At 37.8% G+C, this 23745-nt stretch overlaps 1 protein-coding gene across 1 annotated transcript in view; it reads left to right on the top strand.

The window, feature by feature from the left end:
• Positions 1–23745, top strand: part of RNF24 (ring finger protein 24) — a 144832-nt gene that overhangs the window by 103917 nt on the left and 17170 nt on the right. Inside the window, exons 3-4 of the mRNA XM_029219674.1 lie at positions 14875–14917; positions 17015–17056. Coding sequence (XP_029075507.1) covers positions 14875–14917; positions 17015–17056 — 85 coding nt within the window. The remainder of the gene's footprint in view (positions 1–14874; positions 14918–17014; positions 17057–23745) is intronic.

The raw sequence follows: 23745 nt of genomic DNA, 5'->3' as shown, positions 1-23745 counted from the left end.
CCCATTTTTAGATATAACTTAAGTTCTCCAACACCTTCCCAGGGAGCTATTATGTTCTCAAGTAGAAAGATCCCTCCAGTCACAACCAAACTCATCAGAACCATAGGAGGAACACAACTTAAGTCTAAATGAGACACCCAGCACCAACCACAATCTTACACAACATTGTAGTATAGAATTTTCTGCCTGTGATAGGGCTATGGATAGATCACTACTGGAGCACAAAAGAAGGATGTCTTTGCTATTTTATAACGAACCATATAATATTCTAATTTATGTTTGTTATTCATCTCTGTCTCCAGGTATTTGTCTGTTCTGTTTGCTGTATCCCAAACACCCAGAACAGTGCCCGGCACAATACTGGCACTCAATAAATGTGGTTAGGTAAATGAAAGAATGGTGTCCCTAATAGGAAGTTAATAGATATGCATAAAACTGAAAAATCAAGAAGTAGCAACACAAGAAACATATTTAAAAACTTGGAAGTAAATATCAAAATAGTGAGCTAAAGGGGAAAAAATGGTTATCTCTGGGGAAGAGAGCAGGATTGCTGATTTTTATTGTTGTTGTTGTTACTAACCTGTAAAACTATATATAACTTTGAAACATATGTAATTAAAAATTAAAAATAGAGGGAAATTTTTGAGTTACCTACTAGAAATTATAAGGTCAAGATAATGACAGAAAAGATAGGGTGCTATGGATGGTTGTGAGAAATATTTGAGAGGTGAAAATGAATAGAATTTGGTGACTGGACATAAAAGACAAGGAAAGGATGAGCTTAGAATCTTTCCTGGACTTCTGATTTAGGCAGCTGGGTGGATAGCAATCCCTTAACAGAGAAAGAAAATGGATGGGCAAGTTTGGGGTGGAAAGATGATAGATTCTGTTTCAGACATGGGGGGACTGAGTTCCCTGTGTAACAGTCAAGCTGTTTAGTACACAATTTGATATATAGGTCTAAAGCTTATGAGAAGTCTGGTCTGGAAACAGGAGATGATATAATAATAGGTGGAAGTTGAAGCCAGGAGTGTCCCATAAAGATAATGTATATAGTGAAATAAAATGGGTCCAGAACAGAATCCTAGATAAACATTGACATTTAAGAGGAGCCCCTGAGAGAGATTAGAAAGGGATAGCAGGAGACAGGAGGAAAATCATGAGAGAGGTGCCCCACAAGTAGGGCTTCAGTGGATTGAGTCAGTTGTGTCAGCCGTTCTCAGGGAGGTCCCTCCCGTAAGAAGAATTGAAGAGTTCCCATTATACTTGACAATTAGCTTTGCATTCATAATCTTAGTTAGAAAAGGTTCAGTAGAATAGGTGCACAGGTGATGAAAGGTGGGTTATAATGGGACAAAGCCTGAGGAGCAGGTGAAAATGGATACAAGGAATATAACCTCCTCTTTGAAGAATATTGGCTAAGAAAAGATTAGGGGTGGGGAGTGCAGTTTCTTGTAAATTAAAGAAGTTTTGTTTTGTTTTGTTTTTGGCTGCACTGGGTCTTCATTGCTGCGCGTGGGCTTTCTCTAGTTGCAGCAAGTGGGGGCTACTCTTCACTGTGGTGTGCAGGCTGCTCATTGCAGTGGTTTCTCTTGTTGCACAGCATGGCCTCTAGGCACATGGGCTTCAGTAGTTACAGCACACGGGCTCAGTAGTTGTGGCATGCAGGCCCTAGTGCATGCGGGCTTCAGTAGTTGTGGCACATGGGCTCAGTAGTTGTGGCACGCGGGCTCTAGAGCGCAGGCTCAGCAGTTGTGGCGCACGGGCTCAGTTGCTCCGTAGGATGTGGGATCTTCCCAGACCAGGGATCGACCCGTGTCCCCCTGCATTGGCAGGTGGATTCTTAACCGCTGCACCACCCAGGAAATCCCTAAGGAAGTATTTTGTTGTTTGGGTTTTTTTTAAGATAGAGATTTAGGGATATTTATAAATATAATATTAAGGAGAATGAGCTAGTTGTAGAGGATTTGTGAGAAAGAATGAATCGTGGAAGTGAGGAGAGACATACCTAAAAGTTACAGCAATATTGGTTTTAAACAGGAGAATACCTTCTTAAGACAGAGATGAAGGTAACTGGGAAGAACAGTACATATGTAGGTATGTGGGGCTGGGAGCAAGACAGCTGCATATCTGAAAACCTCTTTCTCTGAAAAGTAGTTGAAAATGATGGAGAAGGAGGTGGTAGGATAAAGCTTGAAGAGGGTGGCAAGGGTTTGAAATGACTACTGCAATGGAAGCATAGGATAGTCAGCATGAATAAGTAGAATCAAAGAGCAATGTGGGAGGTCTAACTGAGCATGTTATTAAGTACTTACTATGTGCCAGACCCTGTGCTGTGTACTGCAGTTAAACTAGGTAACTTTATTATCTTTATTTTACAGAAGTTAAATAATTTTCCTATAGTCACACAGATAAAAGTTGGTTAGAACTGAGACTCAAACCTAGTTGTGTCTGACCCAAGCACTTGCTCTTAACCACTTAAAAAATAATAATAAATTATATTTATCAGGCTTCATTTCAAAATAACCATTTCAGAATTTCATAATCACACTCAAAGGACAGATTTGCATATTGAGGATATTCTAAAACTTTTCTATTGAAGTGTAGTTGATTTACAATATTAAAACTTTTTTTGAGCCTGAAAATTTTAAACAAAGACAGTACCTACTTTACTTTTCTTTCAATAATGGATAACAAGCTACTTAAGAAAAAGGAAATATTCCCCATTCTTACCTCCTTTCATCAAATAAGTCACAATCTATATTACTAGTATGTTTCCTGGAAGGAATAGCAAAAAGATATTTCTCTTGAATGCATGGCAAATGCAAAATAAAATAGTGCAATCTAAAATATTAGGTAATTAGTTGAACTTAGAGTAACGGAGTAATCAGAGGGATGAAATTAATATAAGTAGGACTTTCTAGAAGGGATGAATTTTTGAGCCATGGATTGAAAAAAAGGTAAACACAAATTGACCCCTGCTGTGGCTGGAAGTAATGATGCTTTGGGAAAATATGCAGATCCAAGTAAAAGTCAAATAAGCAAAGTAAATTTACAAATCCAGCCTCATTTTAATGAACTGTAATGGAGTTCATTTTATTCCTTTACATGAAAATGTAGTGTACACTTCTCTCAGCAAAACAGGAAGACCAAAAAAAGAAAAAAACAGTAAGGATGATTTGAATTACATGTTTAATAAATTTGACCTAATTCAGAGAAATTTATAGTTTTAAAAATCATATATTAGACAAGAAAGACTGAAAACCAGTGATATAAATTTTCCTTTCATGGAACTAAAAAAAAAAACCAATTAAACCGAAAATAAAGTAGAAGAAAATCTTCCTAAAAAAACTAAGCACAGAAATCAATGAACTAGAAAACAAATGTGTAATAAAATTATTAAAATCAAAAAAGCTGATTCTTTGAAAAGATTAACAAAATTGATGAATCTCTAGAAAGAGATCCAGAAGAAGAGAAAACATAAATTTACTAATATCAGGAATTAAAAAGGGGACATTACTACAAATCCTAAAAGCATTAAAAAGATAGCAAAGGATATTATAAACAACTTTATGCCAGTAAATTTGAAATTTTAGTCGAATTAGACACTTTCCTAGAAAAAACACAGTGCACTAAAACTGACATAAGGGGACTTCCCTGGTGGCGCAGTAGTTAAGAATCCTCCTGCCAATGCGGGAGACACGGGTTCGAGCCCTGGTCCGGGAAGATCCCACATGCCACGGATCAACTAAGCCCGTGCGCCACAACTACTGAGCCTGCGCTGTAGAGCCTGTGAGCCCCAACTACTGAGCCTGCGTGCCACAACTACTGAAGCCTGCACACCTAGAGCCCATGCTCCACAACAAGAGAAGCCACCACAATGAGAAGCCCATGCACCACAACAAAGAGTAACCCCTGCTCACAGCAACTAGAGAAAGCCCATGCACAGCAATGAAGACCCAATGCAGCCAAAATATAAATAAATAAAATAATAAAATTTTAAAAAACTGACATAAGAAATAGCATTTATGAATAACCCACAACTAACATCATACTCAATGGTGAAAAACTGAAAGCTTTCCCCCTAAGATCAGGAACAAGACAAAGATGCCCATTTTCTGGGCAGAAAACCTAAATAGACATTTCTCCAAAGAAAACATACAGACAGCCAAGAGGCACATGAAAAGATGCTCAACATCACTAGTTATTAGAGAAATGCAAATCAAAGCTACAATGAGTCTCACACCAGTCAGAATGGCCATCATCAAAAAGTCTATAAACAGTAAATGCTGGAGAGGGTGTGGAAAAAAGGCAACCCTCCTATACTGTTGGTGGGAATGTAAATTCGTACGGCCATTGTGCAGAATAGTATGGAGGTTCCTTAAGAAACTAAAAATAGAGCCACCATAATATCCAGCAATCCCACTCCTGGGCATATATCCAAAGAAAAACATGGTTCAAAAGGATACGTGCACCCCAATGTTCATTGCAGCACAGTTTACAATAGTCAAGACATGGAAGCAACCTAAATGTCCATCAAGAAATGAATGAATAAGATGTGGTACATATATACAATGGAATGTTACTCAGCCATTAGAAAGAATAAAATAATGCCATTTGCAGCAACATAGATGAACCTGGAGATTATCATACTAAGTGAAGTAAGTCAGACAGAGAAAGACATCACTTGTATGAAGAATCTAATAAAAAGATGCAAATGAACAAAAGAGAAACACATTCACAGACTTAGAGCAGCAGTCCCCAATCGTTTGGCACCCGGGACCAGTTTTGAGGAAGACAGTTTTTCCCCGGGCGAGTAATGGGGAGTGGCAGATGAAGCTTTACTCACTCGCCTGCCACTCACCTGCTGTGCAGCCCGGTTCCTAACAGGCCGGGGGTTGGGGACTCCTGACTTAGAGAACAAATTTACGGTTAGCAGGGAGGAAGGATGGCGGGGAGGGATAGAATAGGAGTATGGGATTGACACGTATACACTGGTATGTTTAAAATAGTAGCCAACAAGGACCTACTGTATAGCACAGGGAACTCTGCTCAATACTCTTTAATAACAAAAATGTTAGTAATGTGGCAAATAGTCAGTAGAAAATAAGCAGGATAACAGTTGGAAAGAGGAAGGGGTAGAAAATGTAACAAAAATTTGGGACATAGTAAAAAGGCCTAAACCACATTTAAATGAGTCCAAAAAAGAAATGTTGAGAGAAAATAGGGAAGAAGCAGTAGATGAAAATTTCCCTCACAAGTTAAGGATTCAAGAAGTACAGCAAATCACAAAAAATGGGGTTTGTTTGGGCGGGGGGGTCGTTTTTTGTAAAATGGCTGACAACCCATGACTAAGATAAAATATTACACACACACACACACACACAGAAGTGAATTTCTTTAAATAAAGTATTTGAAAACTTATGTCCACACAAAAACCAACACACAGATGTTTTAGAAAGAAGCTTTACTCATAAATGCCAAAACTTGGTATCAACCGAGATATCCTTCAGTGAGTAAATGAATAAATGAATTGTGGTCCATCCAGATAACAGAATATTATTCAGCACTGAAAGTAAATGCGCTATCAAGCCATGAAAGGACATGAAGGAATCTTAAATGCATATTTCTAAGTGAAAGAAGCCACTTTGAAAAGGCTACATACTATGTGACTCTCACTATATGACATTCTGGAAAAGGCAAAACTATGGAGAAAGTTAAAAGGTCAGCGGTTGCCAGGATCTACGGGAGAGGGAGGGATGAACAGGTAGAAGACAAAGAATGTGTAGGGCGATGAAACTGTTCTGCATGTTACTATAATGGTGGATACACGTCATTGTATACTAAAAAAAAAAAAATCTGATTTCTCAACAGAAATGGTGAAAAAAATAAAAGCATTGATATTGATTTTAAAAAGATGCCCACTTTTACCATTACCATGCAACATTGTACTAGAAGTTTTAGCCAGAGCATTTACACAAGAAAAAGAAATAGAGGGCATCCAATTGGAAAGAAAGAAGTAAAACTATCTCTTTTTGAAGGTGACATGATTCTATATATAGACAATCCCATAGAATACACACACACACAAAAATCTAGAACTACTAAATAAGTTAAGCAAACTTTGAGAATACAGAATCAGCACAAAAAAATCAGATGTATTTCTGTACACCAACAAGGAACAATCTGAAAAGGAAATAAATGAAACATTTACAATAGCATCCAAAAGAATGAAATTCCTAGGAGTAAATTTAACCAAGGAGGTGAAAGACTTGTACACTGAAAACTACAAAATATTGCTGAAATAAATTAAAGAAGACCTAAATAAACGGAAAGATTTCATGGATTGGAAGCCTTAATATGTTAAGATGGCAGTATTCCTCAAAGCAATCTACAGATTCAATGCAAAGCCTATCAAAATTCTAATAACCTTTGATACAGAAATGGAAAAACTGATCCTCAATTCATTTAGAACTGCAGGGAGCCCCAAATAGCCAAAACAACACTGAAAAAGAAAAAAAGGCAGGAAGACTTGCACTTCTCAATTTCAAAACTTCCTTTAAGCTACAGTTATAAAAATATGTGGTACTGATAAGAATGGACATATAAATCAATAAAATAGAATTGAGAGTCCAGAAATAAAGCCAAACATCTATGGTGAATTGATTTTTTTTGGCTTTTGTGCTCTCCATATAGTTTTTTTTTTTAATTTTATTGAAGTATAGTTGATTTACAGTGTTGTGTTAATTTCTGCTGTACAGCAAAGTGACTCAGTTATACATGTATATATTTTTTTCCATTATGGCTTATCACAGGATATTGAATATAGTTCCCTGTGCTATACAGTAGGACCTTGTTGTTTATTTATTCCATTGTGTATATATACCACATCTTCTTCACCCATTCATCTTTCGATGGACATTCAGGTTGTTTCCATGTCTTGGCTATTGTAAATAGTTCTGCTATGAACATAGGGATGCATGTATCTTTTCGAATTATCGTTTAGTCTGGGTGTGTGCCCAAAAGTGGGATTGCTGGATCATATGGTAGCTCTATTTTTAGTTTTTTGAGGAATCTCCATACTGTTCTCCATAGTGGCTGCACCAATTTACATTGCCACCAACAGTATAGGAGGGTTCCCTTTTCTCCACACCCTCTCCATCATTTATTGTTTGCAGACTTTATGAAGATGGCCATTCTGACCAGTGTAAGGTGGTACCTCATCATAGTTTTGATTTGCATTTCTCTAATAATTAGCGACGATGAGCGTCTTTTCATGTGCCTATTGGCCATCTGTATGTCTTCTTTGGAGAAATGTCTGTTTAGGTCTTCTGCCCATTTTTCAGTTGGGTTGTTTGGTTTTTTGTTATTGAGTTGTATGAGCTGTTTGTAAATTTTGGAAATTAAGCCCTTTTCAGTCGCATCATTTGCAAATATTTTCTCCCAGTCCGTAGGTTGTCTTTTCATTTTGTTCATGGTTTCCTTTGCTGTGCAAAAGCTTATAAGCTTGATTAGGTCCCATTTGTTTATTTTTGCTTTTATTTCTATTGCCTTGGGAGACTCACCTAAGAAAACATTGATATGATTTATGTCAGAGAATGTTTTGCCTGTGTCCTCTTCTAGGAGTTTTATGGTATCTTGTCTTATATTTAGTCTTTAAGCCGTTTTGAGTTTATTTTTGAGTATGGTGTGAGGGTGTGTTCTAAACCTCATTGATTTACATGCGGCTGTCCAACTTTCCCAACACCACTTGCTGAAGATACTTTTCCCCATTGTATAGTCTTGCCTCCTTTGAGGAACATTAATTGTCCATAGGTGTATGGGTTTATTTCTGGGCTTTCTATTCTGTTCCATTGATTTGTATGTCTGTTGTCATGAGAGTAACAGGCTGTTTTGATCACTGTAGCTTTGTAGTATTATCTGAAGTCTGGGAGGGTTATGCCTCCAGTTTTATTCTTTTTACTCAGGGTTGCTTTGCAATTCTGCTTTTATGGTTCCATATAAATTTTAGGATTATCTGTTCCATTTCTGTAAAAAAAAATGTCATGGGTAATTTGATAGGGATCACATTAAATCTGTAGATTACTTTGGGTAGTATGGTATGGCCAGTTGTTTTTCACAAGGGTGCCAGGCCCATTCAGTGGCAAAAGAATAGTCTCTTCAACAAATGGTGGACCAACTGAATAATACACGTGAAAGAATAAAATTGAACCCCTGCCTCATTTCCTATATAAAAATTAACTCAAAAAATAGATCAGCAGGACTTCTCTGGTGGCACAGTGGTTAAGAATCTGCCTGTCAATGCAGGGGACACGGGTTTGAGCCCTGGTCCAGGAAGACCCCACATGCCGCAGAGCAACTAAGTCCACGTGCCACAACTACTGACCCTGCACTCTAGAGCCCACGCGCCACAACTACTGAGCCTGGGTGCCACAGCTACTGAAGCCCGCATGCCTAGAGTCTGTGCCCCACAACAAGAGAAGCCACCACAATGAGAAACCCATGCACTGCAATGAAGAGTAGCCCCCACTCGCCACAACTAGAGAAAAGCCCACGGACAGCAATGAAGACCCAATGCAGCCAAAGATAAATTTTTTTTTTAAATTTTTTAAAAATAGATCAGCAACCTAAACATGAGCTAAAACTATAAAACTCTTGGGAGAAAACAGGTAAATCTTCATGACCTCAGATTGACAATAGAGTCTTAGATTTGACAGCAAAAGCACAAACAACAAAAGAAAAAATAGATAAATTGGACTTATAAAAATTAATAACATTTGTGCATCAAAGAGCATTATCAAGAAAGTGAAAAAAACAGCCTACAGAATGGGAGAGAAATATTTACAAATCATATATCTGATAAGGGTTTAATATCCAGGATATATATTTTTAAAAACTCTTACAACTCAACAGCAAAAAGACAACTGAATTTGGGACTTCCCTAGTGGTCCAGTGGTTAAGATTCCACCTTCCAATGCAAAGGACGTGGGTTCGATCCCTGGTCAGGGAACTAAGATCCCACATGCCATAGGGCAACTAAGCCCACGCACTGCTACTACTGAGCATGTGGGCTACAACTAGAGAGCCCACGTGCCACAACTACAGAGCCCACATGCTCTGGACCCTGCACACCACAACTACAGAGCCCACACACTCTGGAACCCAAGCTCCACAACAGCTGAGCCCACACACCACAACTAGAGAGAAGCCTGCACGCCGCAGCAGAGGATCCTGCATGCTGCAACTAAGACCCAACGCAGCCAAAAATAAATTAAATAAACAAATATTGGGACTTCCCTGGTGGTGCAGTGGTTAAGAATCTGCCTGCCGATGCAGGGGACACGGGTTTGAACCCTGGTCCAGGAAGATCCCACATGCCGCGGAGCCACTAAGCCTGTGCGCAACAACTACTGAGCCTGCACTGTAGAGCCCACGAGTCACAACTACTGAGCCCTCATACCACAACTACTGAAGCCCGCATGCCTTGAGCCTATGCTCTGCAACAAAAGAAGCCACCGCAATGAGAAGCCCGTGCACCACAATGAAGAGTAGCCCCCACTCGCTGCAACTAGAGAAAGCCCACGCACAGCAACGAAGACCCAATGCAGCCATAAATAATTAAATAAATATTAAAAGAAAAGAAAAGACAACTGAATTTAAAAATAGGTAAAGGGCTTAAGTAGCCATTTCTCCAAGGAAGATATACAGATGGCCAACAAGCACGTGAAAAGATGTTCAACAGCATTGGTCATTAAGGAAATGCACATTAAAACCACAATAAATGTCACAACTAGTAGGATGCTGTAGTCAAAAATATGGAAAATTATGTGTTGACAAGGATGTGGAGAAATAGAAACCCTCATACATTGCTGGTGGGAATGTAAAATGGTGCAGGAACTGTGGAAAAGAGTTCATCAGTTCCTTGAAAGTTAAACATAGAATTACCATATGACCCAGAAATTTCACTCCTAGGTATATACCCAAGACAAATGAAGAGATATGTCCACAAGGAAATTTGTACAGAATGTTTATATCATTATTCATAATAGCCAGAAGGTATAAACAACCCAAATGCTCATTAATAGACAAATGGATAATCAAATTGTGGCATATACATATAGTGAAATATTATTCAGCCATAAAAAGGAGTGAAGTACTGATACATGCTACAAATAGGCAGAGCCTCGAAAACATTACGCTAAATGCAAAGCCAGACACAAAATGGTCACATATTGTATGACTTATTTTATGTAATGTATCCATAATAGGCAAATCCATAGAGACAGAAAGCAGATTAGAGATTACCAGGGAACGGGGGAGTGGGGACCAACTACTTAATGAGTACCAGATTTTTTTTGATGAAAAAGTTTTGAAACTAGAGTGAACTAGTGGTTGCACAACATTGTGACTGCACTAAGTACCACTGAATTATACAGTTTAAGATGGTTAATTGTATGTTATGTGAATACAAGTAAAAGAATAACATTTTTAACTGAGTCAAGAAGAAATATAAAATATTAATAATTATATATGTAATAATAAAAGCATTTCCACAAAGAAACTGCAAGTCAGATAACTTCACCAGTGAATTTCTCCAAACATTTAAGGAAAAAATACCACTCTTATATGACTTTTCCAGAGAATAGAAGACATACTTCGATGAGGCCAGATAATTTTGATTCCAAAGCCTGACAAGGACATTACAAGAATGGAAATTATAGACTAATCTTTCTCATGAACAAAATATTAGTAAATAAAATTCAAGGATGTACAAAAAGGTGGTACACCACAACCAAGTGGAGTTTTGTTCCAGAAATGAAGATTGTTTTAACATTTGAAAATCAATCAATACAGTATACCACATTAACAGTAAAAAGGGAAAAAAAGCACTTGACAAAAATTAATACCTATTCATGATTTTTTTAAGTCTAAAACTAGGATACAAGGGAACTTTATTTGAATCAAGGGGTATCTACAAAAAATCTAGAGAAAACATCGCATTTAGTAGTAACATATTAATAAGGACATTCACTGCCATCACTTGCATTTAATATTGGTACTGGAGGTCCTGGCCAGTGCAGGAAAAAAAAAGAAGTGGAATAAAGAATAAAGAGTGAGGGCTTCCCTGGTGGCGCAGTGGTTGAGAGTCCGCCTGCCGATGCAGGGGACACGGGTTCGTGCCCCGGTCCGGGAAGATCCCACGTGCCGCGAAGCAGCTGGGCCCGTGAGCCATGGCCGCTGAGCCTGCGCGTCCTGAGCCTGTGCTCCGCAACGGGAGAGGCCACAGCAGTGAGAGGCCGCGTACCGCAAAAAAATAAAAATTAAAAAAAAGAATAAAGAGTGAAATATGTGAAGATTAAATAGGTAGAGTTTAAACTGTTATTATTTGCAGACAAAATAATTGTGTATTTTAAAAATCCAAAAGATTCTGCAGATAAGATGTTTAGAATTAGTAAGTGAACTTAGCAAGTCACTGGTTACAGGATCAATATTCAAAAATTGAATTTTTTTCTATGTAGTAGCAACAAAGAATTAGAACATAAAAAAATTTTAAATACCATTTATAGTAGATCAAAAATTACCAAATACCTAGGAATAAATTTAATGATATATAAGTGTTCTACGTAGAAATGTGTACAGAGAAAGAAGATCTAATAAATAGAGTATGCTATATTCACAGGTTGGAAACTCAATCTTGCAAAGATGTCAGTTCTTCCCCCAATTGATCTATAAATTAAACACAGTGTCAGTCAAAATCCCAACAGATTTTTTTCTGGAAATTGATAAGCTCATGAAATCTATATGGAAATGCAAAGGACCACGAATAGCCAAAGTAGTTAAGAACAAAGCTTGAGGACCCAAGACTTTTTCCAAAACTCCAGTACTTAAAACAGAGTGCTATTCACCTAGCACCCAGATCTTGGTTTCTAAATATTATTCTCCAATAAAAGGAACTAAGGCTCTTTGAAAGAAGTGGTTAATTCCACAACTGGAGCATGGAAAATACAAGATGAGCTTGTAACATCTTTTGGTGCCAGTGAGCTAGGAAATGCATGGTAAAGGATGAGAGCATGTTGAAAGGACATAAGTATCAACCTGAAGGAGGGCCTAAAAGCCTAAATCAATTTGAGCAACAAAATAAACAATGATCATATTAAATTATAACCCATAGACTAACACAAATGAGTCCATGCTGATATAAATAAATGAAGGAGAAGGGGCATCTCTTCCTTACAGAAGAATCCCAGTTAATGTACAAGGAATTAGGGAACTACAAAACCACCACCAGGCAAACACTGCAGAATTGTTGCAAGCAAGATGGATGCTAAAATCAGTGGGCAAAAGCTTGAGAAAAATATAGGATATTTTCATAGTTTCAATGTGTCTCCCCCAAGATATTGATCAGTTGCAAAGGGGAAAATAGTAACTTTACAGTGGAGAGACCCAGTAGACATTGCCATAACCAAGTGATCGTGGTCGATATGTCAAAATCCTGAAAAACAAGGAAAAACTAAGGAACTGTCACAGATTTGAAGAAACTAAGGAGACACAACTAGATGCAGGCTGGGGTCCTGGATTGGATCACAAGATAGGAAAAGAACATTAGTGAAAAAACTGGTGAAATTCAAATAAAGTCTGTTTGGTGAATACTATACGAGTATTAATATCAAAACATTAGTGTTAATTTCCTGCTTTTGATCATTGTTCTATGGTTATGTAAGATGTGAATGTTGGAAAACTGGGGAGAGAAGTATATATGAACTCTGATATTTTTTGCAACTTTCCTATAAGATCATTTCAAAATAAAAGGTTTTTTTTTTTTTTAAACTGGCATGGTATTGACACAAGATGCATTGGTTTCCCAGGGTTGCTGTAACAAAGTACCACAAGCTGGATGGCTTAAAACAACAGAAATTTATCAAACTCTCACAGTTCTGGAAGCTAGAAGTTCGAAATTAAGGTGTTGGCAGGGCCATGCTGCCTCTGAAGGCTATCTAGGGGAGGATCCTTCCTTGCCTCTTCTTAGTTCCTGGTGGTTGTCAGCAATCCTTGATATTTTTTGGCTTGTAGCTGCATCACTTCAGTCTCTGCCTCTGTCTTCACCTGGCCTTCTTCCCTGTGTCTCTGTATATCCTCTCCTCTTCTTCTAAGGACAACAGTCATATTGGATTTATGGTCTACCCTAATCCTAATGTGACCTCATTTTAACTACTAAATAGTCTGCAAAGAGGCTATTTCCAAACAAGGTTACATTCTGAGGTAGCAGTTTGACATTAATTTTGAGGGGACACGATTCAACCCAGTACACAAGGATGGGCAGATAAACCAGTGGGATAAAACAGAAACTCTAGAAACAGAACCACACATTGGTCTCACTTACAGCAGATGTGCCATTGAAACACAGTGGGGAAAGAAGTGTCTCTTCAATAAAGGAGTCAAATGAAAATCTGCATGTGGATAAAAAGAACTTTGACCTCTACCTCACATCATACATAAAGACTAATTTCAGATGGATCATAGACCTCAATGTGATAGGTAAAATAACAAATTATTTTCACGTTACACACAAGAAATTATCTTCATTATCTGGGGGTTGGCAAAGATTTCTTTAACTGGACACAAATTAAATTAAAAAGCTTTAAATTAAAAGCTTTTGTTCATCAAAAGATAACATTAAGAGAATTAAAAGGCAAGCCATAGAGTATTGCAGTACCCAACAGAGGACTTGCATCTAAAATATTTAAACAGCTCCTACAAATCAATAAGAAAAATATAGTCAACTCATTTTCTTAAATGGACAAAAGACTTGAACAGGCATTTCGTAAAAGAAAATATCCAAACGGGCAATAAGCATATGAAAGGGTCTTAAACATCATTTGGGAAATGCAAAATTAAAACCAAAATGAGATACCACTGAACACCCACCAGACTGGCTAAAAAATTTTAGACTGACCCTACCAAGCTGTGGCAAAGATGTGAACAACTAGAACTTTCATGCACTACCCATAGGAGTAAAACTGGTACAAGCACTTTGGACCAGTAATTCTACTCCTAGATACACACTCAACAGAAATGAGTCTATATGTCCACTAAAAGACATGTAGAAGAATTTGTATAGAGGCTTGATTCATAATTGCCCCAAACTGGAAGTAACCTAAATATTTGTCAGCAGTGGAATGGATAGTTTTATATTCATTCGTAAAATGGAACACTATATGTCAGTCAAAAATATAATTACTGCAACAACATGGATGGATTTCACAAGTAATTGTTGACTGAAAGAAGCCAACACAGGAGAGTATATACCAAATGATCCATTTATGTGAAGTTCAAAAACAAGCATAGTTAATCTACAATGATAAAAATTAGGATAGTGTTAGGGGTGAATATTGATTGGGAAGAGTCATTTCAGGGATGCTGGAAATGTTCTATGTATTGATCTGGGTGATAGTTACGGTGGTGTGTATAATTTTTTTTAATACTTATCTGTATTCTTGAGGCTTTTGCACATTATTAGATGTATATTATATTGATACTTCGATTTTTTAATTAGGAAAAATGTGATATATTAAATATTATTGAAATAAGTGGACTATTGTCAATATAAAACATTGAGCCTTCTTTAAAATATTTGAGATTTTGTTTTAATGAGATTTCACTTGACCTTATATATTTGGATAACATTCTCTGGTTCACTGGTCACTTTCTCATAACATGGTAACAGATATGTCATTTGAGTGTATTCTAGAATAAAGATTCTGGATTTTAAACCATAAATGATATAAATTAATAACAAAAATAAGCAGTTTTAAAATTTTTGTCAAATTCTTATATGGAAATCTCAGTATTGCATTTCTCATTTCTGTCTTTTAGGCTAAGACATCAAGCACACAAAGAATTTTATGCCTACAAACAGGTGAGAGAGATTTACTTAAGATTAGCTTTGATCATGTTCTTCACCAAAAAAAATGAGACCTCAGGTTTCCACTCATATTTTAAACTGGGACTAGATTTACTTGTGTTCATTTTAGCATTTTGCTTGCCAATTTGCCATACAAAATACTTCAAGTGTTCCTTTTTTTTTTTTTTTTTTTTACTGTGTTGAGTCTTCGTTACTGTACACGGGCTTTCTCTAGTTGCGGCAAGTGGGGGCTACTCTTCGTTGCAGTGCCTGGGCTTATTGCAGTGGCTTCTCCTAAGTATTACTTGAAGTTATAGAAAGTTCAAATGATAAAATAATATAACATAACAGGGAACTTTGGCCAATATTTTGGTAAAGAGAAATGCTATAGCTTAAAATCCTTAAACTTACTATCATCCTAATGGAGTTCAGAGATTCCATTAAATGAAATTTTTACCTTCTTCATTAGAAGACATACTAGTTCCTCAGAGGTAACCAGCTGTGTTATACTGATCTCATCTCCTCCCCTTTGTACTTTGTTAGTTCACGTCACACTACTGGAAGTCCAGATACTTCAGTCATTGCTATTAACTCCTAGCCCTTTGTACTATCCCTTTGCTGATATGTTCTTTAAGGTAATAAATTTAGCTTTTCTTGAAGGCCAGTAAAATTTGTTTTTTCTTCCATGTGTCATCCATTAATATTTTACCACTGATACCAAACAGTGGGCCTAGGTGTTCCTTAATTTTCTTTTGACCCTGAGCATGAAATTATTTTTGTCGTCCATAGCAATTTAGGAGGGGGGGAGAGGTGGGGGTGGGGGCCAAGCTTCAGTTTATTTGGGTCTTTAATCTTGCTGACACTTGATGTTACAGACCATGTCATCATTTTAGGATTACATATCTTTTTGTCCATGTCTCTTTGAAATCTGAGCTCATTGGTGAGTTCCTTAGATGTCCACACTGATGTCCACAGGTAACCATACATGGGTCTCGTGTGGGATTTAATATACAGAGATGAATGTCTTAGTTTTCTAAAGGAATGAATCTTTTTGTCTCAAATGGTTTTTTGAGGAACCTCCACAGTTTTCCATAGTGGCTGCACCAACTTACATTCCCACCAACAGCGTAGGAGGGTTCCCTTTTCTCCACACCCTCGCCAGCATTTGTTATCTGTAGACTTTTTAACGATGACCATTCTGACTGGTGGGAGGTGATACCTCATTGTAGTTTTGATTTTCATTTCTCTGATAATTAGTGATGTTGAGCATCTTTTCATGTGCCTGTTGTCCATCTATATGTCTTCTTTGGAGAACTGTCTATTTAGGTCTGCTGCCCATTTTTCAATTTGGTTGTTTGTTTTTTGTTAATGAGATGTATGAGCTGTTTGTATATTTTGGAAATTAAGCCCTTGTCAGTGGCATCATTTGCAAATATTTTCTCCCAGTCCTTAAGTTGTCTTTTCATTTTGTTTATGGTTTCCTTTGCTGTGCAGAAGCTTTTAAGCTTGATTAGGTCCTATTTGTTTAGAGATGTTCTTTTTAAATAGTCATCTGCCCTCTTGTCATTTTGCATTATTTTTAACTGATATCCAGTCACCACAAAGTCAGGTTAGGGACAGCACCTGGATGAGTTTTAAACCTATTTACATAATTCTGGATAGAGCTAAAGTTTTCTGAGGATACTGATGTATAATAATAAGCAAAGCTTCCAAAATTAAGGTTGACCTTACTTTTCAGTCTTTTATAAATTACCAGTCTGTCCCATGAGTCAATACTGTGTTTTACCAAATCATGAGGCAAGCAATCTCATTTACTTTCCCCCCATATTAGCACATACTCCAGATAGGCATGTGTTAATTTCTTCTCCCAAAATTTAATCTATTCTCAAAGAGATTTTAAAATTGCTTTTCAGGAGAATACTACACCATTGCTCAAGTTAAAAGAATGTTGCTAAAATGTTCTATCTCAAACTGTAAGAGAGTCTCTCTAATACTGAATATGAGGTGAAATGAGCTATATACAGAAAAGAAAAATATTTGTAAGAACAATGAGAAATCTTTTAAATTACAGATTTAAATGGGCATAAAAGCATACTTTTTTTTGTCTTACAGGTTATATTAAAAGAAAAAGTAAAAGAACTGAATTTACATGAGGTAAGTTGCCTATAAGTATTTTAATCTGCTCTTGAGTATATGCTAACAGAAGTGGTATGCTGTGGTATGCTTAAACATCTGTATTTTCAGACACTGAAAAAAATTGGGCTTATTTTGATAAGCTTAATAGAATATTTGAGGGTGAGGTCAAATAAAAATCAATTTTGTGAAGACTTATAAGAGTGTAAAATAACTTATTTTTAATAGGAATGGTGCCAGCGTAAGATTTCATAGCAGCAGGGATGCTGCTTGCTGTCCATGCTATACGAGTAGGAGATAGATATAAACAAGTTTTTCTACTCAAGATGAATTTGCACTAATTTCACTCTTGAAAATGTTCCCAGAAGTCCTTTCTTACCAATGGCACAAACAAGGCAGTGATTACTTCATGAAGGTGGGGGCTTGGGGAGGTGAGACAGAGAGATGGAATAGGAAAGAACATATAGGGAGAGATATGAACTCTTGGACTTGTCTAGTAATGAGGTTGCGTGGTTGGGGTGTTCACTATATTGTTATGCTTTCTAAGCTATATACAGATGTGTGTGTGTATCCTGCTATGCACCTTAAGACACATAGTCTATAGTAATTCTTGTTTATTTTATTCCTTGTCTTGCCACTGATTTCAAATGCTCAGAGTTTTTATTTTTAATTTTAGGGCCCTTTCTCTTCCACCCTTTCTGAGTTTTTTAATTGGTGTTTAAAGCAAGGACTTGAAAAGCTACACACTGTCATATCTATGTTTTATATAGTATAACTGTGGTGAAGCTACATTACCAGTCTCTTCAAAGAGAGTTAATTTGTGAAATTATTTGAATAATAGTAAAAAAAATAATGATTTATATTATTGTTGAACACTTTGAAATTATCTACTGCTCCTTTGCTCTTTGTTTAAAATATTTATTTATTTATTTGGTTGCACTGGGTCTTAGTAGCGGCAGGCGGGCTCCTTAGTTGTGGCATGCATGTGAGATCTAGTTCCCTGACCAGGGATCAAACCCAGGCCCCCTGCATTGGGAGCTCAGAGTCTTAACCACTGTGCCACCAAGGGAAGTCCCTCCTTTGCTCTTTCTGCATATTTTTTATCAAAGAGTTGATATGGTACAGCATTTCAGAACTAACCTTGGATTAAACTCAAGCATCAAATACTGTTTGATTTTTAAATTTTTCCTAAAACAGTAACAGAAAGTGATCCTCTTCTGTTTGGAGTATTTTTGATGACCATAAATGAAAAGATCTTATTCTGACATACATTAACAATACTGAATAACCATGTTTGTCAGGAATAGAAGTCTTCCTTATTGGTTTGACCCATTAGTTTAGAATCTTTATCCTGAATAAGTGAATTGTGTTACATCATTACTTATCAGAGTTAGTATCCCAACCGCACCCACTAATTCCAGTTTCACTGTGCCTAAGAAAACCTAACCTTGCTCTACAACTTGTTTCCAGAGGCCAGTCATGTACTTTTCGCAGTTTGGTCCTTTTTTGATGCACTTCTTTGTGTTGAAACTATTTTGTCAAACTTCTTTGTGTGTGTGCATTCCTGTAGCCTAATTATACAATGATACATAGCTTGTTCCTGTGTAAGCATATGTAATTTCAATATGAATAACGTTATTAGTGAATAATTATAATAGTGGAAAATCAGAGACAAGCTAAATGTCCATCAGTAGTGTAACAAATAAATAAAACATGATACACTGGAAGATTATCCATCAAGAGAGGGAGGGAGGGAGGAAAAGAAGGAAACCTGATACAGTGATTCATACAGTGAGGTACTATACGGCAGGCAAAATTAAGGAACAAGCTCCATCTATAAAAACGTCAACCTAGATAGATCTCTAACGGAATCTTGAAAAAGCAAGTTGCAAAATGATATAAATGTTTATATCATGTATGTAAACTAAGATAAACACATTTTTCATGGATTTATATGCATACTGCATAGCGTTTGAAAAGGATGCATAATGATCACACAGAGGAGGAGAGAAGAGGGAAAAGATTAGGGGAAGTTGGTCAAAAGGGATATTAATTTCATATATAATGTTCTTAATTTTAAAGAAGGAAAGTAAGTTAATATATTATTTTAAAAATACAGTTGAGGAATTCCCTGGAGGTCCAGTGGTTAGGACTCCGTGCTGTCACTGCCAAGGGCCCAGGTTCAATCCCTGATCAGGGAACTAAGATCCCACAAGCCACGTGGCAAAAAAAATCTAAAAAGTACAGTTGAGGGCTTCCCTGGTGGCGCAGTGGTTGAGAGTCCGCCTGCCGATGCAGGGGACACGGGTTCGTGCCCCAGTCCGGGAAGATCCCACATGCCACGGAGCGGCTGGGCCCGTGAGCCATGGCCGCTGAGCCTGCGCATCCGGAGCCTGTGCTCCGCAACGGGAGAGGCCACAACAGTGAGAGGCCCACGTACAGAAAAACAAAAAAAGTACAGTTGACCCTTGAACAACATGGGTTTGAACTGCACGGGTCCACTTATACGCAGATTTTTTTCAATAGTGAATACTACAGTATTACACGGTCTGTGGTGGTTTGAATCTGTGGATGATCCCACATGCTGTGCGGTGTGGCCAAAAGTTATTAAAAAAACAAAACAAACATAAATAAATAAATTGCATCTAATGGAGTCTTGGTATCAAGAGAAACAGAAAAGTGCCATGGAAGCTGTGACACACTGGGGCATGCAAGGTCCTGTGTTAAAGAAGTTGTCAGCACTCAGCTCTAGCTAATTGTTACCATAGGGGAATATAGGCTATTGCCAACTATTGCCAGATCTGGGTTTTTTTTAAGAAAAGCCTGAGAGCCTTGACATTAGTCTGTGATCTGCTTGTCATTTGCATTTAGTCTTTGATTTGTTCACCAGTGTCCCCAGCTCTGGTTATGGTGAATGGTTGCTTTCTCCACTCAATTTCTTTTGCACCTTAATCAAAAATCAAATGGCCATATTTTTGTGAGTCTATTTCTGGATTCTCTATTCTGTTCCATTGATTTCTGTGCCTATGTCCCTTCACCAATACCACAGTCTTGATTACTGTATTTTTATAGCAAGTCTTAAAATCAGGTAATATGATTCCTCCAACTTTATTCTTCTTTTCCAAAACTGTTTTAGCTAGTCTGGTTCCTTTGCTCTTCCATGTAAATTGTAACAGCAGCTTGTCTATCTGTACACACACAAACAACAACAAAAATCCTGCTGGGATCTTGATTAGTATTGCATTAAATATATAAATCAGGGGGAAATTTGGTATCTTTACCATGTTGAGTTTTCTAATCTGTAAACACATTATGTCTTTATATTTGAAGTGTTTTTATAGACAGCATATAGTTAGGTCATGTTTTTTAATCCACCCTGCCAACCTGTCTTTTAATTGATGTGTTTAGACCATTTATTTTCAATGCAATTATTGATGTGTTTGAAATTAGGTCTACTCTTCTACTATTTATCTTCCGCATTTGCCCCTCTTTCTTATTCCTTTGTCTCCTCCTACCTTCTTTTGGGTTATTTGAACATTTTTAGTATTTTATCTATTGTAATTTTGTCTTTTTGTATAATTTTCTAGTGGTTACTTAGGGATTACAAAATAAATACCTAGAATCAATTTTTTAGCACTTCATTTGTAATGTAGAAACCTTATCACCATATAGATCCCTTTACTTTTACTCCTTTATACAGGAAGTGTCATATTACACCTATATACATTGAAAATGGCATCAGACAGTGTTACATTTTTTACTTTTAACCATCAGATATATTTTAAAGAATTCAGGAGGGGACGAATAGTTTGTTATATTTATCCAAATATTTACCATTTCTGTTGCTCTTAATTCCCAATTTTCCAAGTTTCCTTCTTATGTCACTTTCCTTCTATGTGATGAACCTCCTTTAGCAATTCTTTGAGAGCAGATCTGCTGGCTATTAGTTTGCCTTCATCTGAGAATGTCTTTATTTCACCTTTTTTTTTTTTTTTTTTTTTTCGTTACGCGGGCCTCTCCCTGTTGTGGCCTCTCCCGTTGCGGAGCACAGGCTCCGGACGCGCAGGCTCGGCGGCCATGGCTCACGGGCCCAGCCGCTCCGCGGCATGTGGGATCCTCCCAGACCGGGGCACGAACCCGTGTCCCCTGCATCGGCAGGCGGACTCTCAACCACTGCACCACCAGGGAAGCCCCTATTTCACCTTTATTCCTAGGTTATTTCTTTTCCTTCAGCGTTTTTAAAATGTTGTGCCACTTCCTTCTGACCTCCATGGTTTCTGATGAGAAATTCACAGTCATTCGAATCATCAATCTCCTATCCATAATGTGTCATTTTTCTCTGGCTGCTTTCAAGATTGTTTTCTCTGTCTTTAGTTTTCAGCAATTTGATTATGATACGTCTCAGCATGGATTTCTTTGGATTTTTCCTGTTTGGGGTTTACTCAGCTTCATAAATATGTAGGTTTGTCTTTCACCAAGCTTGGGAAGTTTTCAGCCATTATTTCTTCAAATATTTTTTCTGTACTGTATTCTTTCTATCCTGCCACTCTCCCAGAGAAGGCCTCATCCACCTGCTGTGGCCATGTGGGCCAATCAGAACCCTGAGCCCACATCTACAGTACAGTACAGTGATACAGCCATCCATATAGCTTCTAAATTTGAACATGTTTGGGTCCATCCCCACTTCTGTCAGGGTGATATTGCCTATACATACAGAAAGGGAAGGAGAGCCTGCTCCCTCCTGCATCTCAGCAGCAGGTGGGATCCTAGCTGCACAAGGACCAGGAAAAGTCATCTTTAGGTCAGTTTTCCTGGATCAGGCAGAGAGTGGGTGAGGAGTCATGTGGCAGACATGCTATGGCCCTGCTCTACCCTACTTTCCACAAGAAGAGACTGTAGGAAGGTAACCCCATTGGAGTTGCCCCCCTGTGTAAAATGAAGTTAGGAACATCTTTTCCTTCTCCTCACCTCCCCACAAGCTCATTCCCTTCCCTTTGGTCCAGTGAGAAGGGGGTCTGGTGGTACAAGTTTTGCCACATCCCTTTCTTATGTAGGAGGAGATATAAACCCTCTCAGTCTTTTTAGGATTACTGATCAATCTTCTTATAAATCACATTACTCAAATTAATTTTAAAATTATAATATGAATACTTAGAGCCCAACTGAGTTTCGTCCCTCAGTTTAAATTGTAAAAATTGTTTTACAAAAATAGTTTAAAAAAAAAAACCCAAAGCATGTATAGGGAGCTGACAGTATACAGGACCCTAGAGATTGAGTGGGCAAAGTATAGTCCCTCCCTGCCCTCAAGGAGCACTGGTCCCACAGGAAAGAAAGTCATAAGCCAGTGAGGCAAGGACAGTAAAGGGCTGAGCACACTAACACATGAGGGCCATGGAATGGACGTCCCACTGCACTTCAGTTTGGAACAAGAAAGTCAGATCTTTCCTGAGCAGCACAGCCATGTTTAGAGTGCTTTCATAGCTTTTAAAGATTCCAACCTTAAATGACACGTCTGAACTGGGAATGCTGCCTTTGCAAAAGATATGATTATCCTCATAACTATTCAAGGAAAGGTATATTAGTGTTCACTACCACCATCAAAGAATGATTGTATATTTAAAAGAAAATCATTTTGGCTAAATTCCCTGGGCTGTGGGTCATTTTCATTGTGTGACATTGTCTTCCCCACATGACTCTCCACTCCCTAGCTTGCATTTTGAGGTAAATTTATAGACTGTGTCAACCTCTTGAAAATTGTCAAATCCTTCCTTCTTGGTCATTTTAGGGATCATGCACTCTGTGAATACTAGAAAATTAGGCTTCTTTCCAGTATATATGCTATGGTCACTAAAAGCCATTTTTCCCTTGAAATTTGTTTTATTTATGGGTATAATCTCAGTGTAAAGAAAATGGAATCATGTATACAAGGTGGCAAAATTACCAAGATGTCTGTTTCTTCATATAATTTATCTTAAGAGCAAGGGAACTGACACTTTAAAAAATTTAGGTGAGGTAAGTATTATTCCTTATTTTGCTTTTGCAAAAATTGAGGTTTAAGAAAGTTAGGAAAATGGGCATGTCCTCTAGCTTCTGAGTGTGGAGAAAGAAGGTGACCCTATCTTTCTGAGTCTGGAGCCTTCACATTATGATGCCCCTACTGCACCCACAAACTTGAAGCTTCTGCTGTTCCTCAAGCTGCAAAAAATTACTTTGAAATGCCGAGACCTGGCTTCCTTTTGTTCTCTGCAGATGCCATCAGTAGCATGTAAAACAAATAAACTCAAGTATCTATAGACTGACCAATCAGTAAATGTATGTCCTAGCCCTGTTTCTGACAGGGCTGATAGGATCTATTCTTTTTTTTTTTTTTTTTTGACAAGAAAGTAGGGTTTATTGGTGGGCATGGGTAGGGAGGGGGCAGCGCCAAGGCTCTTACGAGTGCAGGGCCCGCCATTTGTCCAGGGGGCCACAATTAGGGATGTATTTGACCCCACAGCCATCTGGGATGAGCCGTTTTTCTGCCACCATGTTTTCAAATTCATCTGCATTAAACTTAGTAAATCCCCACTTCTTGGAGATGTGGATCTTCTGGTGGCCAGGGAACTCGAACTTGCCCCTGCGGAGGGCCTCAATCAAATGCTCCTTGTTCTGCAGCTTGGTGCGGATGGACATTATGACCTGGCAATGTGGACCCTGGCCACTGTGCCCTG

The sequence above is a fragment of the Monodon monoceros genome, unplaced genomic scaffold (assembly GCF_005190385.1).
Source record: "Monodon monoceros isolate NGI ecotype Baffin Bay Population unplaced genomic scaffold, NGI_Narwhal_1 Super_Scaffold_13, whole genome shotgun sequence".
Lineage (NCBI taxonomy): Eukaryota > Metazoa > Chordata > Mammalia > Artiodactyla > Monodontidae > Monodon > Monodon monoceros.
Note: the sequence above shows the minus strand (reverse complement) of the source record. Positions and strands in the feature narration are given on the sequence as shown.